The sequence below is a fragment of the Balaenoptera acutorostrata genome, chromosome 14, assembly GCF_949987535.1.
Source record: "Balaenoptera acutorostrata chromosome 14, mBalAcu1.1, whole genome shotgun sequence".
In the NCBI taxonomy this organism is placed as follows: Eukaryota; Metazoa; Chordata; class Mammalia; order Artiodactyla; family Balaenopteridae; genus Balaenoptera; species Balaenoptera acutorostrata.
This window is the reverse complement of record NC_080077.1, coordinates 9,132,273-9,153,624: the sequence shown is the minus strand read 5'-3', so window position 1 is coordinate 9,153,624 and position 21,352 is coordinate 9,132,273. Positions and strand designations below refer to the sequence as shown.

Sequence of the window (21,352 nt, the reverse complement as noted above, 5' to 3'; positions counted from 1 at the left end):
GCCCTGAATGGGGTCCTTGAGGCTGTGGATGTGACTCTGACCTCCTAGAAAGGGAAGGAGGTCTGGGGCCAAGCCTAAAAGAGGAGACCGAGCCTGGGAAAGAGGAGCCAGCACCATTCTGTCCAGAGCCCCAGAATTAGGGAGTGGAAGCCGCAGAGACGGATGCATTTGCCAGTGTGTGTATTTATTGTTGTTAGGCTTTTCTGTCTTGTTCTCTTGAAGTCCTTGGCTCATAGAAGCTTTAGCTCATTGGAAGTGATCAGGCATGAAAAGAACTTGTAATAGAGGAGATTTTTGAAAATCTGATTTTATGTCATATCAGTGTTCTTCAGTTATCTGACACACTTGTTCCAAAACAGAGTAACTTCCTCCGTCACTGCTTGACAACCTGACTGTTAGGGTTGCCTTTTTCCTTCTCTCTGATCTTAATAGTGCATTATCTCTCAAGAGAGATGTAGTCGGAGTCGATTCACGATGGGGGATTTGGAGGCTGGTTTTTTTTGTCCTCTTTTGCTTTAGTGTGATGTTGAACACTGAAAACTCATTAAGCCACCAGGCCTTTATTCAGGAATTAGATGGGGTCTGTTCTTCTCCAAAATGGAAAACTGTGAGTGTTACTCAAAAGATGCTTCATTTCCTCCTTCCCTTCACAAACCCTGCCATGTGTCATCTGCTAGGACAGGCCCTGGGGAGATTGCAGCCATCAGAGCAGACGTAGTCCATGTCCTCAGAAGCTTACAGTCTAGCACGGGAGTCAGACAAATCAAATAATCACACGGTAAGGTATGAGAATAGTGGTGATGGTGCCAGTGGAGACTGTGGGAGCCCTAACAGGAGGGGTCGGGAACTTGTTTGGGGTTGGTACCTTTTAGTCCTGGGTACTTGAGAAGAATAATTGTTTGCTCTTGCCTGCTAATGAGCTACGTTTAGGAGAAACAAAGTCACAGGTGATGAAATAACCCCTTCACGTACACCATGGTACAGGGCTGCCCTTCAGACATGCTTGAACAAATGGGTGAGGATGTGCAAAGGGGAGATGAAAAGCCTGCTTCCTGGGGTGTTGCCTTACAGTGGGGTTCCCACACGTCTTTTTCTTCTGAAATATGTAAATTGTACATTTCAGTTGAAGTTACAGGAGGTCACGTTCCATATTTATCTTCACTGCAAACTGCTCAGGAAGCATATTCAGTGTCTGCCTCTGCCAGGGCTTCAGTGGCTCTGACCCACCGCTCCAGTGTCTGCCTCTCTCTGCCCGTGTCGCATGAGGTCTTTGTGGACATGCTGGTGGATACTGTTTATTTTCTCTGTTGGCAGCCAAGAATTCAACTTTTTCTAAAATGATTTTTACTGTGTTCCTATTACGTCTTATCTGTTTTTCCTTTAAGCAGCATTTGATGATGATTCATCACTGGCCCTGGGGGAAAACTGTTTTAGCTTCTTTTTTTCTTAAGTTTCCAGTCATTAAAAATGTAGATCATGTTTAAAGGAATATTTGATGAACAATTGGTTTATCTAAAACAGCTCTGTAAATTCTGTGAGCGTATTACTGCTTAAATGAAATATATCTTCCCTTGTAATTAATCTCTCATAATCATCAGGATAATTGCCTTTTGACTGTCACTGACTTTAATTCACTCATGTAACAGTGAATACTTATTGAGTGCCCACTGTACCCAAAGCTCTGTTAGGTGCCAGGGGTACAGCTGTGGGTGGTCTTGGCCCTCAAGGAGCTCAGTGTCAAAATCTAAAAAGCAAAAAGAAGTATGGACCTAAAAGTCTTAAATAACTTTCCCTTTGTGTAGATCCTGGTATGGTTCTCACAATGAGTTGTTGGTGGATAGACAGATGTCATTAGACACAAAAGATACAAAGATTTCAATGCCGGCAGATGCAGAAACTGCAGAGCCTAGCACACAAAGCAGGAGATAACACGGTGTACTCCTCAGGGAGGTCCTGCTTCCCAGGCCCCAAGGGTCCCCTCGGGGTCGTCTAGTGGGATGACACTCGTCGGGGGGGCTTTGAGCAGCCATGAGCAGCCCCTCTGCCGCTCTGATGGAGGGCATCCACCGCCGTCCAGTCTCCCTCTGCCTGCTTGTGCTTTAGCCCTGGCCGTGTGTCTGCCTGCGGGCCGGGTGACTGGGGGGCCCCTAGGAGCGGCCCTCAGCACACAAGGCGTCAGGCCTGTCTCAGCTCCATGCCAGCAGTGCTGGCACTTAGCTCCCTGGATTGTTTTGACAGTTAATGAGGTAAACTGGTTAGAATAGTGCTTAGCCCAAAGTAAGCACTTAATGAATGTATTAATACCATTAATTCATTATAACATTATTACTTAAATACATCAACACCATTATTTGTCTCAGTGAAATAGAACATGAGACAAACATGCTTACGTACACTTAAAGTTTTTCTTTAAGAGATGTTTAACAATGAACCTCTGCTGCTGCTGCTTTTTTAAAAAAAAAAAAATAAGAGAATATTATCCTCTTCTTAGCCCTCCTCCTTCAACCGAAAAAAACAAAACAAAGAAAAACAACCCACAAAAGGTGAAACAGTGATTTTGCCGGTGTTTGAAAACGTCCACATAACATAATGAATATATTTATTATAGCATTAGTCATATTTCACTAATAGAGGACTAAAATTCTTCCAGTAATAGCCAGCTAAGTTTCCGCCACTTCCTGCTTTGTGTATTTCCTCAGTTGCTTACCTGGTCTCTTTCTTTAGTCCTGGTGGACAAGTCAAGGTGGTGAGGTTTGCCAGAAACCACAGACCTTTCTCCCCGTCCATCACGAGTCCTGGTCCTTGGTTGCAGGTGCTGTTTGGCACGGCTGACGGGCAGGTGATCGTCATGGACTGCCACGGCAGGATGCTGGCCCACGTCCTCCTGCACGAGTCAGACGGCATCCTCAGCATGTCTTGGAACTACCCCGCCTTCCTGGTGGAGGACAGCAGCGAGAGTGACACCGACTCCGATGACTACTCCCCGCCCCAAGGTAGCTCGCGGGCTCCGTGGGGACGAGAGTGTGGAAGGAGAATGAACCCGTCCGCAGGGGAAGGGACAGGCCCGCCGTGCGCACGGCTCCCTCACCTACTGGGCAGGGCTCTCAACGGAAGTGCAAGGCAGAACTGGCCTAATCTCTGTTCTTGGTTGGACCGTCTTCTCTCTGCCATCCCTTTCTGCAGAATCACCGGTCAGGTTGATGAAGCTCCATTGGCTTAGGTTTTCCGAGATATAAAACAAGACTTATGGCCGTTTCCATGTCCCTGGGGTGTCATGGGACTTAGCTGCTTAGTGAGAGTAGAGAGAGCAGATGATGAAAAATCCTGTGCTATTCCTATACCCTAATCTGTGGTGTTTCAAATCCCTAACGTTATTAAAGCCCGTAGCTTTAGTTGTGTGGGGAAAGGATTAGCTCTGCCTGTAGTGAAGGCCAGTGCACTGGGCTGGTATCCATGCCCCTGTCTTTTTTTTTTTTTTTTTTTTTTTAACTAACTTTTTTTTTTTTTTTTTTTTTGTAATTTATTTTTATTTACTTATTTTTGGCTGTGTTGGGTCTTCGTTTCTGTACGAGGGCTTTCTCTCTAGTTGTGGCAAGCGGGGGCCACTCCTCATCGCGGTGCGCAGGCCTCTCACTATCGCGGCCTCTCTTGTTGCGGAGCACAGGCTCCAGACGCGCAGGCTCAGTAATTGTGGCTCACGGGCCCAGTTGCTCCGCGGCATGCGGGATCCTCCCAGACCAGGGCACGAACCCGTGTCCCCTGCATTAGCAGGCAGACTCTCAACCACTGCGCCACCAGGGAAGCCCCGCCCCTGTCTTTTTTATTTCAGGCAGAAGGTCTGCCCTTTCTCAGTTCAGGTGAACCTGCCGCCCTCACCCCCGGCCCCAAGCCTCACAGTGATGTTAGATTAGAGTAGATGACGTCGGAGTTTTTTAACATTTGGACCAGTAATGAAAGATTGTTTCAGACCCTTGGTGGGGATAATTTCAGGTTCCAGCTTCCTTCACCCCTTGCAGTGTGTCTTAGCCCCCAAAGCAGAAGCGTTTAGTGTCGACGCTGGCCATCCCCAATGTCAGCCCTCAGCACTGGCCCACTCAGGGCTCTGGCTCTTCCCCAGTGTCCCATCCCCTGCTCCAACCTCTTTTTTTAAAAGGAGAATATGTTGCGAATAGTGGAAGGAAAAGACTCCCCGTGGTCACCTGCTGCGGGACTTGCGGGCAGCTGTGCTCACACGGCTGGCTGAGTGCCCTTAATGGGCTAAAGGCACACGCTGGACAATTTCTACCCTTCACTGTGACTGTGGGCATGTTCAGCCTGTGAAGGACTGGTCCAGGGAGAGGATTTTTAACTTTCTCCCCCATCAGCATCTGCCCTCACTGATACTTGGAGTCTTCTCCCTCTTGTCCCAGACGTGATAAAGTGTCATGCTTCCCAGAGACGTACACATATACATAGTCATTCATTCAGTTAGGGAGAAGGCAGTGTTCAGACCAGTAATGAAAGATTGTTTCAGACCCTGTGAAAAAAATGTAGATTGGCAGTAGCGTTTCAGGATTGGTGGGTCTCGGGAGGGAGGGCGTTCTTCGCTCCTGGGAATCCATCACCTGGTGGGGCCCCAGCCTTGAGCGAAGTGCTGGTCCTTCTTCCGCCTCGTGGTGATGAAGCCAGTGTCTTTCAGCATTGGACTCAGCGTCCTTTTAAAACAGAACTTTGCTGGATTGAATGCATATTTGCTTATCCACATTTATTAGAGGAAGAAACAAGATCCAGAGACCAAGTTGATAAAGCAAGTCCAGAGCAAGTATAAGAGCAGAACGCAGTTCCTGGCTACTGCTCTAACCTGTCACCCTCTTCAGAAGCAGAGGGCTGGTTTGGAGGAAGACTGGGATTTGCCTTTCAGATAGGGCAGGGTGTTTCTTGGTGGCCTCGGGAATTTGAGCACAGAGGTAGGTACCTGCAGCATCTTAAAAGTGAAGCAAAGGAGAGTCATAACTGGGGATCCTGCACAGGCGGGGCTGAGCGTGGTGAGCGAGCAGATGTCAGGCTGGCCCGCCCGGGTGGGAGGGGACAGAGCATTGTCCCTCCCGGCTCCTTCCTTAACGCACAGTCTCCTTGCACGCACAAAGCAGGGTTCCTTTCTGCTGGCTGTGCGCTGGGTGTGAGCCGCATCCGACCTTGGCCTTCTCTCCAGACGTGAGGTCTCTTCTGGTAAAAGCAGAGAACTCATGGTGACTGCTCACTTCCTATAATGTTCAGTGAAAGTGTGTTCAGTGTTGGAAGGCAGCTTTTCTCTGTACATTGGACCAGGATTAAGAAAACGTTTTCGTCCCTCTTCCCACCATCCTTATACGTTACGTGACATTAAAATAATTTACGTTTGCACGTCGTCAGAAACATGTAAACCCGTGACCACAGAGGTTAATAAACTCTGCACACATTCTCTCAGCACGGCATACAGAGCCCAGGGAGCCCTGCTTGGTGCCTCGGGGCTGCGGTCCCCAGCGCCTCTCATTCCAGGGGCTCCGGGAAGCGGCCCCCGGTGCTTCGTGTGGTTCCTGAGTGCTGTGCAGCGTTTTCTCACTTGGTAAGATCCCAGCCCAGAGTCTGATCTGCACTGTCGGGCAGTTTCGAGGCCCTCCGCAGGATTGCAGCACGCGGGCCTGGATTCCGGTCACGAGCTTGTTGCCTCGTTTTCACTCGGCACTTCTGTCCCCGCAGATGGTCCAGCGGCGTATCCCATCCCAGTGCAGAACATCAAGCCGCTGCTCACCGTCAGCTTCACCTCAGGAGACATCAGCTTGATGAACAACTATGACGACTTGTCTCCTACTGTCATCCAGTCGGGGCTGAAAGGTACGGATCAGCCCGAGTGGCCAGCCTTCCGAGCTGGGCGTCACAGCCAGGCCTGTTGATCCCCGGCCTCTGCAGTGGCCTCTTCCGGGCTTAATGGAGTGTGTTCGCCCCTCTGCTTAGCTGACAAGTCGACTCTTATCTAGTCTCACCTTGAGGAGGGATTCCTGTCGGTCCCCTTCGTCTTCACCTGCCCTTCTTCCCCCACGGCAGGAGTGATCCTCTCGGTTGTGGGCCGCTTGCCTCCAGCCAGTGCTGCGGGTGTTGGGCGGCAGCACCTGCCGTGCCTGCAGCAGCAGGTGACACACAAGACAGCCGAGGCCTCTGTGTGAAGGTCAGCAGTCAGGGGCTGATGCTTTCCTGAGGGACATTAATGAAACGCTGTCTCAAGGGAAGCTAGGCGTCCGTAAGCATTCGCAGTGTTCTGAATTTTGCAATTCAGGAATACCGTCGAGGTCGTGCCTCTGATGAGTTCTTTGGAAAAACAGTTCTGTCTCTTCAGGGTTGAATGGTGCAGTGTAGGAATTCCAGGGCTGCTTCTGGTTCTCGAGGTTAAGGGAGCTTCTGTAATCTGAATGGGAGCCGTGGCGGGGCCCGGCAGTGGGGAGGCAAACCGGAACCTTCAGTTCAGCTTGCTGCTGTCCTTCGAAACTGGCCGTCAGACCAGAGAGTCCTGGCCATGTTGCTTCTTGTCTGAATTGTTCAGGAATGCCAGGGATATGGAGCGTCAAGTCCACATACTTAACTGTTGATTGGCGGGAATGCATCATACCTGCCTGCACACCCCACAGGCACTTAATTCTGTTTCAGAACTATTGGATATTCTTGGAAACAAGTTAAACTCCCTCTTTTAAGTGTCCCATTTGCTGTTTCAAAACTATAATTGTAAGGAATTATTTAATCTATAAATTCCTGAGGGACATGTAGAAGTCCTTCTTTATTATCACAAATGGACCTGTTAGGAGCTGAGTAAGTTTTTTTTTACTATGATGACGAACTTAAATTCCTTGGACTTTTCTGTAAATTCTTTTCTGAATTTTCTGTCTTTCATGGAGCTAAAACAAAAAGATAGTCATCATAAAGTCTCTCATATATTTAGTGATCCAAGCTCTACTTTTGTTCCTCTAAAATTCTGTTTTTAAACCTTTTAACCAAGTTTATTAATTTCATCAGTACCTGCCTCTAGTTCTGCCGTCCTGAACTTCGTTCTCTACCGAGTGTCTGATCGGGACTGAAAATACCATAGTTACCACTCAGTTCCTTTGTATTCTTTGTAGGGTGAGTTTTTCAAATTTTTCACCATCTTGGAAACTACCTATGGAAACTTTATTTTTTATTCCTTGGATGTATTCTTTTGTTCTCTATCAAACTAAATTACATGGAGCAACCCTTTTAACACATTCCCACAATGGGCATGAGAGGATTGGGAACATGAAGGTGAGGTGACTTGGGGAGGCGACCCAAAGTACCCCTCCCAAATGTGAAAGTTCTTGACTTGAGTTTTATCCTAAAAATACAGGCAAATTTAGCATTCTTGTGATGACCTAACTAGAAATCTCAGTCTAATCTCAAAATGTTTTCAATCATTTATGCCCTCATGACACGAAATGCTTTTGCACTGTCTTCCCAATTTCAGAAAGTTAGGTGACGTTTCAGTAAATTGGTGTCATCCAGTAGGTACTGCATGTAGGCAGTTTCTCTCTTCTGTCTTGGTTTCAGAATATTTCAGTCTTACGTGTGGTATGGACAGCAATCGTTTTTTGAAAATTTATTTATTTTTGTCCACCACTTTATGGGATCTGTTAGTAAATACTGGGAAGAGGTCGCCAGGTGCTGTCAAAGATGGCTCGCTGCAGCTTCTTCCGTCTACAGTAACCTGTCCCATCACGGACAGGTCGGTCGTTTGACTCGCAGGGTGCAGACGGTCCCTGACTTACTGTGGTTAACCTGGAGTTTTTCAACTTTATGACGGTGCAAAAGCGATATGCGTTTGGTAGAAACCGTATTTTGAATTTTGAATTTGGATCTTTTCCCAGGCTAGTGATATGCAGTCCCCTCCTCTCTCGTGATGCTGGGCAACGGCAGCGAGCGCAGCTCCCAGGCAGCCCCGCGATCCCGAGGGTCAAAAACCGATACACTTACAACCACTCTGTACCTGGACACTTTGTTTTTCACTTTCGGTACAGTGTTCAGTTAATTACGTGAGATATTCAACACTTTATTATAAAATAGACTTTGTGTTAGATGATTTTGCCCAATTGTAGGCTAATGTAGGTGTTCTGGGCATGTTTAAGGTGGGTGAGGCTAAGCTATGATGTTCGGAAGGTTAGGTGTATTAAATGCATTTTCAACTTACAGTGGGTTTATCCAGACATAACCCTGTTGTAAGCCAAGGAAGATCTGTAGACCAAAAGGGTCTAGTATTTCTTTTTTACTGTCTCAAAGAAACATCATCAGAGAACTTTTCCAGTGAAGAAAGGTGACTCCTGGTATTCCCCAGCTTGTCACCAACACTGTTATCTGTGTCATGTGCACAAGAACTTATAGTGCTGAACCCCTCGTGGTCTCCACGGCCAGCCCTCTTTCCCACCCCTGTCAACTCCATTTTCATTGCAGATTCGTGGGGTTGGGGGGATTTTGCCTTGCTGATGTTTGCTGAGGAAGTTCTGCCTTGAAGAAAAATATGCTGAGTATCCCAACTTCGGGGAATTCTGTTTATCACAGAATGAACTGTAAATTCGTTCACCTCATTTGGGGTTTTTACCCTTTATTGTGACTTTCCTCTTTCTTGAGGATGTAGTGGGGAGGGGGGAAAAAGTCTATTTCCCCTCTACCCATCTTAGGCTCTCAGACCAGGCCCTGTAAGTTAGACTGACAAAAAACTGATTGACCAGAGAAAAACACACAGAAGTTTAACAACACATTCACTGTGGAAGCGCAGAGATGAGTAGCTCAAAGGGTTTAGATAGCATGTTAACAAAAGAACAATACATTTTTTGGAGAAGTGACAAGACAAGGAGAAGACTTGAAGTTTCTAGGACAGCAAATTGTGGGAAGGTAAATATATGGGGGAGCTAACGGAAGATAAGGGCCAGTTAGTAAAGTTTGTTATGCAGATTCCCCTGGTGTTGATAATGGTTTAGAGTTGTCACCAGTGGTTCATTTCTGTCCTTCCTGGTGGGGGATGGGTAGACACCTTCACAGATTTATGTCCTCCTTTTAGGCAAGTAGGGGGAAGGGAGAGAGCTTTTCTTCTATCTGCTTCTTCTCCATTGCCTTCAGCTCTACATAATTCTCATGCCAATGTGGCATATTTTGGGGTGCACACTCTGTTATCTTTCAAGGAAAAATAATTCAGTCATGAATTCAGACTCTCACCAAGCCAGTGCATCTTTGCAGGAAAGCAAGGGTCCCACCCTCATGCTGACCGTTTTCCTCTTTCTGATTTCAGAGGTGGTGGTCCAGTGGTGCACACAGGGAGACCTCCTGGCAGTCGCTGGTATGGAACGCCCGACCCAGCTTGGTGACCTTCCCAATGGCCCTCTTCTGAAGAGTGCTATGGTCAAGTTCTACAATGTTCGTGGGGAGCACATCTTTACACTGGACACGCTTGTGCAAGTAAGGATGTGTGTCTGATGTGTTAGTTTGCACCCAACCTCCATTAAATGCTCGTGAGCTGGTTCTACTCATTGTAATTATCTTTGACAGATTTTAATCTTTTGTTGATCTAAATTAAATTATGGGGTATAAACCAGAAGAAGTAAGGGAAAAAGAAGTTTTTGCCTTTTAACCAAAATACACCCATTTCCATTCCCAAATGAGTACACAGTGAGTAAGCAGAGTGAGCTGGTGTTTATCATCATTCTGAAGTAAAAATCAGAAACTTGCAGAGAAGTAAATGCTGAATTTACATTTATTTTCTCTGATTTTGTTTGTTATGCCAGTAATGTACTTTTACAGTTAAACTAAATTATTGTTAAACAGTAAGTAAAAAAGCTTAAAGATGTTTAAGAAAGTGTGCACATGTGGGCCCCTTTCTATTTGTTTTTATTTCCCAGAAATCTTTAGACCGCCTCATTTCTGGTCTGGATCAATTATAGTGGAGGCAGAATTCCACTACAGTGGAGTATAGTGGAGTGTAGTCTGAGAGTGAGTTGACGGTTGATGGGGGTGATAATAAACTAGGGACTTATGTCCTAACCTTACCCAGCTCATCAGAGAGACAGGTATACCAGATTTGGGGAAATTTGTAATTAGGTGCAGGCATTAATTATTTAAATGTATCTTTTTTTAATTGTAGTAAAATACACATAACATAAAATTTACTGTCTTAACCATTTTTAAGTGTATTACATTATTTTGTAAACAATCTCCAGAATTTTTTCATCTTGCAAAACCGAAACTATCTCTACCTTCTTGTTTCCGTGAATGTGACTGTTCTACGTACCTCATATAAGTGGACCCGTACAGTGTTTGTCTTTTTGTGTCTGGCTTACTTCACTTAGCATAATGTCCTCGAGGTTCATCCACATTGTAGCCTGTGTCAGAATTTCATTCCTTTTTAAGGCTGAATAATATGCCATTGTATGTGTACACTACATCTTGTTTATCCATTCATCCATCAATGGATGTTTGGTTTCCTTCCAGCTTTTGGCTGTTATGAATAATGCTGCTGCGAACAGGGATATACAAATACCTCTTTGAGTTGCTGCTTTCAGTTCTTTTGGATAAATGCCCAGAAGTCGAATTGCTAGGTTATATGGTACTTCTGTGTCTGACTTTTTGAAGAGCTGCCATGCTGTTTCCTGGTGGCTGCACCATCTTACGTTCGCCCCAGCAGTGCACGGAGATTCCAGCTTCTCCACATCCTCGCCAGCACTTGTTATTTTCTGGTTTTTTGATGATAGTCATCCAGATGGGCATGAGGTGTTATCTCATTGTGGCATTGATTTGCATATCCCTGAAGATTAGTTCTGTTGAGCATCTTTTCCTGTACTTGTTGGCCATTTGTATATCTTCCTTGGAAAAATGTCAATTCAAGACCCTTGCCCATTTCCTAATTGGATTGCTAGTTTTTTTTTTGTTGTTGAGTTGTTATAGGATTTAAATGTATCTTTTGACAGTGTAATATCTTCTGTGGGCAGATAAGCGTATTTGTTTGTTCGTTTGTTCAAGCATCCAGCAAACATATTTTGAGGGGCTCCTACTCAGCTGGCCCTGAGCCCAAAGCTCTGAGTGCTAGTGTGTAGAACGTGATGCAGGAGCCCTTCAAGGTAACAAGCTGAAATCAAGCCCCGGCCAGAGCAGGACAGCGTGGTTTTAAAGCGAGAGTCAACGTTGCCCAGGCCGCCTCTGCAACGCTGAGAGGCAGAAGTGGTACAGGCTGCCTGAACTTAGGAATGGGAGAGATTCATGTAGCAGAGAGACCAAAACTGGAAGGAATTCAGGGATCTGCGAAGGATGGTAGAGAAATGGGCAGCCAGGGAACCTTGGTGGGTAGCATCTGCTCTATGACCTGAGACTGGCAAGTAATATAAAGTCATAATAAGGCATGTTCAGGAAGAAGTGATAAACACAGGATGGGAAGCTGCGCTTGGATAGGAAATTCAGATTCCTATTTTAGAAGTGAAGTAGTTCTAGGTGATGAGGCGAACCCAGGAAGAGCTAAAGTGGAGCAGAGTTGAGGCCGTTAGCATGAGGCCAAGGTGTGTGGCAAAATAAACGTAGATATTGGAGTCCTTATGGATTTGGGATTGAAGGGGAGATTACCTTGTTTACACAGTAATTGTTACCCTACTGCCAGTGCATTGCTTAATACCTCTGGCAGGTATTTACTTGCCTTATTTTCTTAAAGTCAAAGACCACGATTTGTTCATTTTTCTGATCTTCACTGTGCTTAGAATGTAGTAGAAGCTCCACGGCCTTAACCATTGCAAAAGTTCTCATCAACTATCCCATGAAATTAACATAGGTCCTGAATTTAAACCATTTGAGGCTCAGGGATAAGAGAGGGGCTTGGCTCACCTTCCTTTGGAGAAAGATATTCACACAGTGTCTCAGCATTTTAATAAATTGTTGACTCTTTTTTCATTTGAGGGTCTGTTTCAGCCATTGGAAAAATCGCCTCAATAATATAAAGTTAAATAATGATGCTATTAAAAACCAATTACAATACTGATTATATGTAGCACCAACTTAACTGTTGTCTGTAATGATTCTAGAATCACATGTCTGTACTATGCTATTCAAGTTGTCCAAAGGCAGGAACGTTTTTATAGCAGGAAGGAAGTTAGGCAATTTATTGGGCTGTTTATAAAAAGAACTAAATGCAGTTTAGATTGGATAATGTATTTCCAAGTTAATGAGATTGTAGGTTATTGCGTACAAAGCCGTTGCCCAGCACAAACTTGCGGCAGCCTCACTTTAAAACTGATTCTCCTGAGTTACTCGTAACAGCAATGCCTGTGGCTGAAGCTCCTAGAAGGAAATACACTGTCATTTATTTTCTTTTCTTTCCTGTCGTAATTTAAAAGTCTAGAGTCGATCACACTAGGTGCTATCTGTAACCACCTACATGTAATTGCATATCTGATCCTCTGACCACAGATTTTGAGGATTAGCACCACTGACTGAAGTTCACAGGCTTCAGTAATTCAGGTCTGTGTGTTTTTTATTTGGTTGGATGGTTGGGTTTTTTGGGTGGGTTGGTTGGTTTGTGTGTGTGTTTTAGCTTTATGAATTTTTTTTGCATTAAAGGCAAGTTGGTGGAGTTGCCTTATATTCTGTAAGGTTCAGGTGTTGATGTAAGATATCTGGGTAGAAAATTAAAAGAGGAAGATGGTAGGTGTGGGAACCGAAAAATCAAGTGAGAGAGCGCATTTACGGTCATAGACTTCCGTGCTCTTGAAGGAGAATTCTTTAGCAAAACTATATTTGCCTTTTTTTTGTTGAGAATTAATTGTACCTGTTCTCTCAAAGCTGCCACAGGTGTGCTTTTCCCATTGTTTGCTGTAAGTAGCTGAGAAAGTCCCTTCTGGGCTGTCTGCTTATTAAATACAAGAACGGCATGTTCTTTCAAAACAGAGATTTGGGCGACTGAATCCTGAGCTAGCTTTTATTACTGCAGCTTAGTTGGTGGCCAGATCATCACAACTTAATATTCAAAATTGTCCATGGCTCCAGCCAACACAGTTTTACGGTGAACAGTCACCACCTTGGTCTATTTAAAAGTGAACTCTTCTGGAAGGCTTTCCTCCTGTGTACTCGCCTGTACAAACATTAAACACCCCCTTCTACCAGGGGCTGTGAAACATTTGAAGTGCATTTCCTCTAAGACAGAGATCCCCACCTTCTTCCTAGGGGAGCTCAGCAAGGAGGGAAAGCGATTGGGAGACAGGAGACCCCTCTGACATTCCCGGGGTCTGACTCCTCATCCCGGGGCTCCATCAGCCAGCAGCTGCGTACCTGGATGGCCTCTTTTTCTCTCTCTTGGGCCAGTGTAGCTGGTTGGACCCTTTTGTTGTCTCTTGACTCTAATCCTGCTTGAATAGCTTATCTTTAACGTGGAAAGGACACCCTGCTTTTTATTCCCTTTTAAGTTTTTAGAGGACTCCTCTAGCCCCTTATCCTACTGTTGTTACCTCGTAGCATTTTTCACTAGCTGACACCGTCAGGTAGTCGGTCCCTGTCACAGAGCCTGAGGCACTTCTCTCTCTCCCCTCCCTCCTCAGAGCATCAGCTCCGTGAAGGCAGGGAGTTTCTTTTATTCCGCGTCAGTCCCCAAACACCCAGCATGTGTCTGGCCCACTACACACATTTGACAGGGGTTTACTGACTGACCGATTGACAGCTCAGGAGGCGAGTACAGGACTGGACGCATGCATGGCCTGGATCGTGTAGCAGCAGGAGATGAGGTCGGGAGGCATTTAGCGTCTCTTCGGTGCCGTAAGGGGCTGAACCAGGCCGTTGACCTTCCATGATGCTGCGGCAGCGGAAGTAGGGTGAGCAGACTAACCCGCTTTCCTCGTTAAGTAGCCGGCGTCTGACACAGAGAGAGGGACAGCCTGACTGTCCATTGGCCGCTCCTCTCGTACCTCTCCGGCCCAGGGACACCTGGCATCGGGCCAGCAGACTCACCAAAGCGCCAGGTTCCCGCCACACAGATGCTCCCCGAAATGCAGCTCGTTGTCTTGCCCTTTTGCCTTAGATTTACGTGCCAAATACCTACACAAATTAAGTTCTAGCCATCGGTTCTAAAAATAGTCATTTTGTGCAATTTGAGAAAGCAATGAAGTCCACACATTTACAGCTGAGTTTCTCCCTAGCAGACGGCAGCTGTTCAGAAACAAAAACATTCATCTGCGGGAGTCGCGTCTGTGTGCACCCTTGTGTGTTCCCAGGTTCGCTGGAAGAGAATGTTGGACACGGTTCTCTTCCGCTGCAGCTAATCCTGGTGGGTGGGACGTGCCTGGGGAAGATGCGCTTGGACACGCTCTGCCGGGGGCAGTGAGCAGGGGATTCCTGTTCTACCTGCAGCGGCGGGTCCCAGGGGCCGGGGCCGCTGAATCAGGACGCCCCAACCCTGTGTCTGCGGGCACATGCGTTTACCACCGCCTTGATTCCTGTCCTTTCTGAGAAAACAGCACGCTTGTACTGAGGGCTTTGCAGGCTGGAGCGCCAGTAAACAGCACAGGAAGATGAGCACCAGCAGGAAATGGGACTTGTAAAAAGTAAGATGACATGTAAAAAACTATAAAAGTGTAAACAAGGTATAAAAGGGTTTTGTTGTGTGTGTTAATTTTCTTATTTATTTATTTATTAAGATATATTTGGTATGGACACTTTGTAAGTTTGAGGTCTGCAACGTCTGGATTTGCCATACGTATATGATTACTGCCGTGAGGTTAGCTCTCAGCTCCCTCATGTCACATAATTACCATCTCTCTTCTGTGGTGAGAACATATAAGATCTTCTCTCTTAGTAACTTCTAAGTATTTGTACAGTATTGTTAACTGTAATCACCATGCTGTGCATTGGATCCCAGGTAGTAGGACTTCCTATGGGCTCACAGGACTTACAGGGATCCTGAGAGGTCATGGCCCTACTTACTGGCCTCAGACCCAATGGTAACTATGACAGTCAATTTCCCCATGTCAGTGATGCCTCAAAATCTTCAGACAAGAGTATCAGCTTTCACTAGGTGTCAATTTTTCCTTACTTTTCTAATACAGCTTTAAGATTTATTATGGCAAAGGCACCAGTATTTATTTTGCTACTTTAGTATCTTACATGGGGCATATGCTGTAAAAATAAATTAAATGAGTGTGCTTTCCCCCTTTGCTGAAATAAATAAATCATCACTGACTTGGGCAAGTAAGTGAATGCTGTACTATAAATTCCTAGTGGTCGTGGTCTTGTCCTGCTCTTAGAAAAGGGGGTTTCCTGGTCACCTTGCTGCAGATAACAGGTCCTTTGAGACCCTGCAGGCATCACTCCTCCAGGCCAGATAATTCCAGGTCTTTTTTCCCGGTTCTAGTTTTCAGTCCTTTCACTCCTCCTTGCTGAGAATTCTCAGTTTCCCTCATTTCGCAACGCCGGGTGTGGAGGGCACAGCCCCTCCTCCACCTCCTGCTGCTTCACGCTCTCCCGGCAGCCCTGCGTGGCTGGGTTCCCTCCGAGCGCGGGCCCACGTGACCTGGGGGCTCTTTTCTGCCATAATGAGTTATTCCGGTCATCGCCCACTTGCGGTTTATGCAGCTCGTTTCTCCTCTTGTCTGTTTGCCTTTTCTACACATCCGTTGTTGCGTCTGTTTCTGAGTAAAATAGCCTTGACCAGGCGGATTAAGGGGAGAACTGTGGGGAGAATTTGGGTTCATGACTGTATTTGTGATTGACAGAGAGGCAGCGCGTTGTAGTAAGACGAGCATAGGCAGCGGGGTGGGGGATGGGTGAGAACGTGCTCTCCTGTTGATCAGCTGTGAGTTACGTAGCTCTCTTAGTCTCAGTTTCCACATATGTCAACTGGGAATAATGATGCCTGTGTGGCAGAGTTGAGAGGATTAAATGAGATCACATGGGTGCTTATTAAGATACCTTAATGTGCTACTGGAATGTAGTAAGCTTTTAAGACCTGATTGTTAATTTTTGTTAAGATGGGTAGTGATTATACCTGTAATTATAACAGATAGGATTTTTATCAGTTTATAGACTTGAAAGTCTATAAAGTGGTTTAAATTCCTTTTTACAAAGCTATGAGATAACGTACTTATCATAATGATAATCTTATAGAAGACCCTCCCAAAACATGTAATCAGCTGTAACACAGAGGTAATTACTATGAAAAGCAAACCAGGAGGAGGGAGGGGAAGAGAGGATGAATATATGTGTTCTTGCATTGTGACCACTGGGACATCAGGTAGATGGATTCAAAACTCATGGAAAATTGGAAGAAAGAGGTCTCTGGTATTTTTGCAACCAGTTCCAACCAAGTCAGATTGTGCTAATTGGAAATGGTTCTTCATTATTTGAGCTGTGGGTTGCAAATATTATCTTCGGAGACTTGGGGGTTGGCAGGGTGGTTTACAGCTTTAAGATCAAGCATGATTATGCTACTAATAGAGCTTTGTCCTAAACTGCACTTATGGGGGTTGGTCATACCGAAGAAACTCTTTTCGTATATTTTTTATGTGTCGTCTGCCGTGTCTTCGGCAGTGATTACGTCTTGCTCTAACCTAACAGTTTCCTCTGGGGGGGTCTACCCTCTGTGAGGGGTCCTTTTATAAGGAGGCCCTTCTTGGAAGTACTCTGAAGCCACCAGACTGAGCTCCAGGCCCTATGAGCCTCCTCCAGGGGACTGCGGCTGTGGTCCTACCCATCGGCTGCCTAGCCTCGCCATGATGGAAATGAAAGATGAGTTATCTTCAGCCTTGCATTTTTGTTTTGAATTCGAAGCCAGAATTAGCTGACCCTGGAGGCTATTTTAAGCAAGTGTCTTCATGTGTTTCTTTTATCTTGATGCTTGTCACTAAAGTGTTGTGAAAGTTCTCTTCCTGTTTTGTATAAAAGATCTGGTATCCCCACTTCTGATCTTTGAAACCCCTCAAGACTTCATTAAATTGGAATTCCATCTGTCTGGATCAGAATGAACACATTCTCTCGCTGCTTCTCCATCACAACCCTCCACGTCTTTCTTTCTTCCTTGGCTGATCTTTCCTAGATGGCACCCCTGAGCTTTGGATTTTCTTTTTCCAGTGCAGCCAGTTTCTAACTTGCATACTTGGATTCCAGCCTGCCTCTTCAAAGTAAATAATGGCCACAAACCCCTAGAGCAGCTGCCACAGGAACTGCGTTCCTCTCTCTCCCCTTTCCTGCCCCATCGGCTCAAGTATGGCTGAGAATAACAGTGATTGAATATCTGTGGGTTATCACCTGTGATGAGTCCCAGAAGCACTCTGATATCTTTCATCTCCTTTAATCCTCACAGCCCCCTTTTTACTCATGAGAAAGTACGAGACTTATATTATTTCCTGGGTCGTGAGCTTGTGACTCAAATCCAGTGTTGTTGATCTGACTCTGAGATGTTCCATATCGGGACAAAAGGGAAGGGCCATCTGGTCTACCTCCTCCCTACCTCTCCAAGCCTTGGGAAACTACCCCTGTTACTTGAGGATCCAGGTAGCCAGAGCCTCAGTAAGGAATACGGGTTACTGTACCCCAGGCTGATTGCATCTCCTGGCAGAGATATCATTATATGGAGCTAAGTTAGGTTTTATGTCACCAAATTAAATGAGATAATACATGTAAAGGAATTTGGTAACACTATTACGGTGCTTTGCACTCTGGCCTGGGGATCAAACTACTTTTCAATGAAAATACTGACTTTTTTTTTTTGTTAATTAATTTTATTTTTGGCTGCGTTGGATCTTCGTTGCTGCGCGCAGGCTTTCTCTAGTTGCGGCGAGCGGGGGCTGCTCTTCGTTGCGGTGCGTGGGCTTCTCATTGCGGTGGCTTCTCTTGTTGCAGAGCACGGGGCTCTAGGCGCGCGGGCTTCAGTAGTTGTGGTGTGGGCTCTAGAGCGCAGGCTCAGTAGTTGTGGCACACCGGCTTAGTTGGTCCACGGCATGTGGGATCTTCCCGGATCAGGGCTCGAAGCCATGTGCCCTGCATTGGCAGGTGGATTTGTAACCACTGTGCCACCAGGGAAGCCTGAAAATACCGACTTTTTATAATGTAGGATTTAATATCCTCGATTGTGCTTTTTAAAACCAACCTTCTAAAAATCTGTTAGATCATTTTATTTTGCTTGACACAGAGAGCGTGATCTTTCTTTGCTTTTCACAAGAGCAAAAGGTTACACGTAGTCTCCCTTCCCCTCCCTGCAGCGCCCCATCATCTCCATCTGCTGGGGACACCGGGACTCTCGGCTGCTGATGGCGTCAGGACCGGCCCTGTACGTGGTACGTGTGGAGCACCGGGTGTCCAGCCTGCAGCTGCTGTGCCAGCAGGCCGTTGCCAGCGCCCTGAGAGAGGACAAGGACGTCAGCAAGCTGACCCTGCCCCCCCGCCTTTGCTCCTACCTCTCCACTGCCTTCATCCCCACCATCAAGGTAAAGCCTTCCCCCTCCTCCTTCCTCACCCTGCTGGCTGCCTGCCTGCCCCGGAAGGACCGCCGGGAGGAGGGCAGAGTCAGGGAGACGGGCCAGAGGCCCAGAGCAGGACCACAGAAGCCGTGCGGCGCCCCAGAGTTCTGCCGTGGTCCTCCCCGTGTGCTGTCTGTCCCTAGCGTTAGTGTCCCTGGGGGACTCGCCTTGTGTGATGGATGTGAGCTTTCTTGTGGTAAAGGCAGTATTCCGAGCCTGACTGCTATGGCCTCCCGACGGTCAGTCCGGCCGTTCCGTCCTGACTTGCGGGCAGAAGTTGCCATTATTCCCACGTGAGAAAGCGGGAAACGTGTTCCTAGAAGCCAGGTACCTCGCTCCATCAATAGTTACGAGAATGGTCGGGATTGAGCCCAGTTCAGTCCTAGGGCCTGCTTTCCTCACCACTGTGCTGAGGAAGCTGACCCCTGCCAGCACTCACTGTCAGCTGTCCTTCATACGGGTTGTAACCCGGAAACTAGTCTGTTCGCAGTGGGGGTATGTGGAACATAGCTGCCAGTTGCTGTTCAAGGGTGGGTTTCCCCCTTAGCCTCTGGCCCTCTGCACCTTAGGTTCTTTTCTGTATTCTCTTTTTTTGTTTTCTGTCTTTGCTTCTAAGTATCAGATTGGCTTGTTGGTTACTTTTTTTGTAAAACAGAGTTTTAGAACCTGTTATGATTTTTTTTTTTCAAGTTGGTTTACAATCTTGGTTTTGCAATAGTGATTCTCAACCCTGGCTGCACATTGAAATCACCTGGGGAGTTTTTAGAAAATGCACATGCCCAGGCTTATCCCCTGGAGATTCCAGTTTCATTGTCTGAGGTGGGATCCTGGCTTAGGTATTTTTTAAAAGCCCCCAGGAGATGCTTTTTTTTTTTTTTTTCCGGTCATACCATGCGGCTTGTGGGATCGCAGTTCCCTGACCAGGGATTGAACCCGGGCCCCAGCAGTGAAAGCGCCGAGTCCTAACCGCTGGCACTCTGACACACACCCAGCGCTGCGAGTCCCTGTTTCACGGCACGTAGTTAACCCTCCCTGAGCTGCAGCCAGTGCAGAGTATCAGTGGTGCCCACACTCTCTTCCTTCTGTGTACTGCCTCCAGCCCCCAATTCCAGACCCCAGCAACATGCGAGACTTCGTCAGCTACCCGTCGACCGGCAGCGAGCGTCTGCACTGCACCATGAAGCGCACAGAGGACGACCCCGAGGTGGGCGGCCCCTGCTACACGCTCTACCTGGAGCACCTGGGCGGGCTCGTGCCCATCCTCAAGGGGCGGCGCATCAGCAAGTTGCGGCCCGAGTTTGTCATCATGGACCCGCGGACAGATGGCAGATCAGGTGGGGCCCCCTACCCCGGAGGCACTGAAGCCCTGTCGGGCGTGGCTGTGGAATAGCCTTCCTGGCGAGCTGTGCGGGGTGGGGTGGGGGGGTAGCCTGTGGATGAAATGTGAGCCTGTCTTGGCGGGCGAGGAGCATCCCTGAAGCTGCTCCATTTCCAAAATCCCGTTAAAGTTAATGGCTCTCTTAATGTCCTTTCTGATGGGTTTTTAACAGCGTTTTGTACGGCTTCCGTGTGGCCGGGGCTGTAGGGGCAGCGCGAGCTCCAGTCGGGGGAAGCTGGCACGGGCCTTCTGGGAATGGCGGCTTCCTCTGTCGGTTACTTATCAGGTTCACTGAGGACCTTCGTGTGCTGTGGGGCCGTTGGAAGGTAGTAGTGAGGTGCTGTCTCCGCCCCCCAGAGGGAACGATAGAACTGAAGTTTTCAGACCTCCAGCCTGCTCCCCACCTCCCACTAGCACCTTGCTTCTGCTCCTCTCTAATCCACCGTTAACTGCTTTTTAGCCGACTGCCAAGGAAAATTGCTTGCTCACCCATAGAGGTTTTGGCGTGATGAACCACCCCTGCCTTCCAGAAACCCTCCTAGACTGGTCTTCATGACTCGGTGGTGTGTCCAGCTGCTCTGCGTACTTCTCTCTGGGAGCCTCGAGGGAAGGAACCGTGTTCTTTTTGTTGGTACCGTGTGTGCTAGCCCGGGGACCCCCCACCTGGTGACTGGCATGGCCTGCGTGTCCCCGTCAGCAGGACCTGCCGGCCCGAAGGTGCTGCCGCCTCCCTCTGGAGTCTTGCCCGTCGCCGTGTCCCTCAGGGCCCGTGGTGGTTGTCATGCCAGGGCTCCGTCTGGCCCCCGAATCCCGGGGGCCTGCGGGGAGGGAACTGAGTCATCGTGGTACCCCCAGGGACTGGCACGCACCTGACCTTGAAACGACACAAGCTGAATTGGGTTTATTTCCATTAGTTCATCTTTATTCTCTCCACTTCCCGTCTCCCACTCACGCTCCCGCCCATTAGACTGGGCTCTGCCCCTCATTATGTCCCCAAAGCCACAGGTCGTGGGACGACCAGAGTCATCCTAGTGTCACAGTGCAGTGGGCTTTCTCAGCCTCCTTGCCCCTCTAGTGTTTTATGTAGTCAATCCACCTCTGTCTGCTTTTCTTTATTCACTCAGCATCTGTGGCAACATTCTGCTACCAATGTTACTGTATAAAATTGAAAGCAGTACAGCTGTACTTACCTTAGTAAGATTTTTGTCTTCAGGAGCAGGGAGAGCAAGTAGAAGGAGTGGAGGCTGGTGCGGAGGCAGGTGGAGGCAGGAGGGCAAAGTGAGAAAAACGGGCGAGCAGTGGACGTTAACTTGGAAGGAAAATGCGTTTCAGGGGACGGGAAAGAAGAGAGCTGTTGACGATGAGCGTGGCCGACGAGGGGACGTGTGAAGAAGGGCTGAGCGACACACGCGTCCTGGCTTCTCACGGGCGCTCTTGCCTCCCAGGTTCCTCCCGGGCACGTGACTTCATAGAGCCTGTGCTCAGG

The 21,352-nt window shown here is 47.4% G+C and overlaps 1 protein-coding gene across 4 annotated transcripts in view; it reads left to right on the top strand.

The window, feature by feature from the left end:
* Positions 1–21,352, top strand: part of TULP4 (TUB like protein 4) — a 237,301-nt gene that overhangs the window by 193,337 nt on the left and 22,612 nt on the right. For all 4 annotated transcript variants that reach the window (XM_057527691.1, XM_057527692.1, XM_057527694.1 and 1 more), the window contains 5 exons: positions 2,813–2,993; positions 5,719–5,853; positions 9,302–9,468; positions 18,231–18,455; positions 19,588–19,822. In XM_057527691.1, the coding sequence (XP_057383674.1) occupies positions 2,813–2,993; positions 5,719–5,853; positions 9,302–9,468; positions 18,231–18,455; positions 19,588–19,822 (943 nt within the window). The remainder of the gene's footprint in view (positions 1–2,812; positions 2,994–5,718; positions 5,854–9,301; positions 9,469–18,230; positions 18,456–19,587; positions 19,823–21,352) is intronic.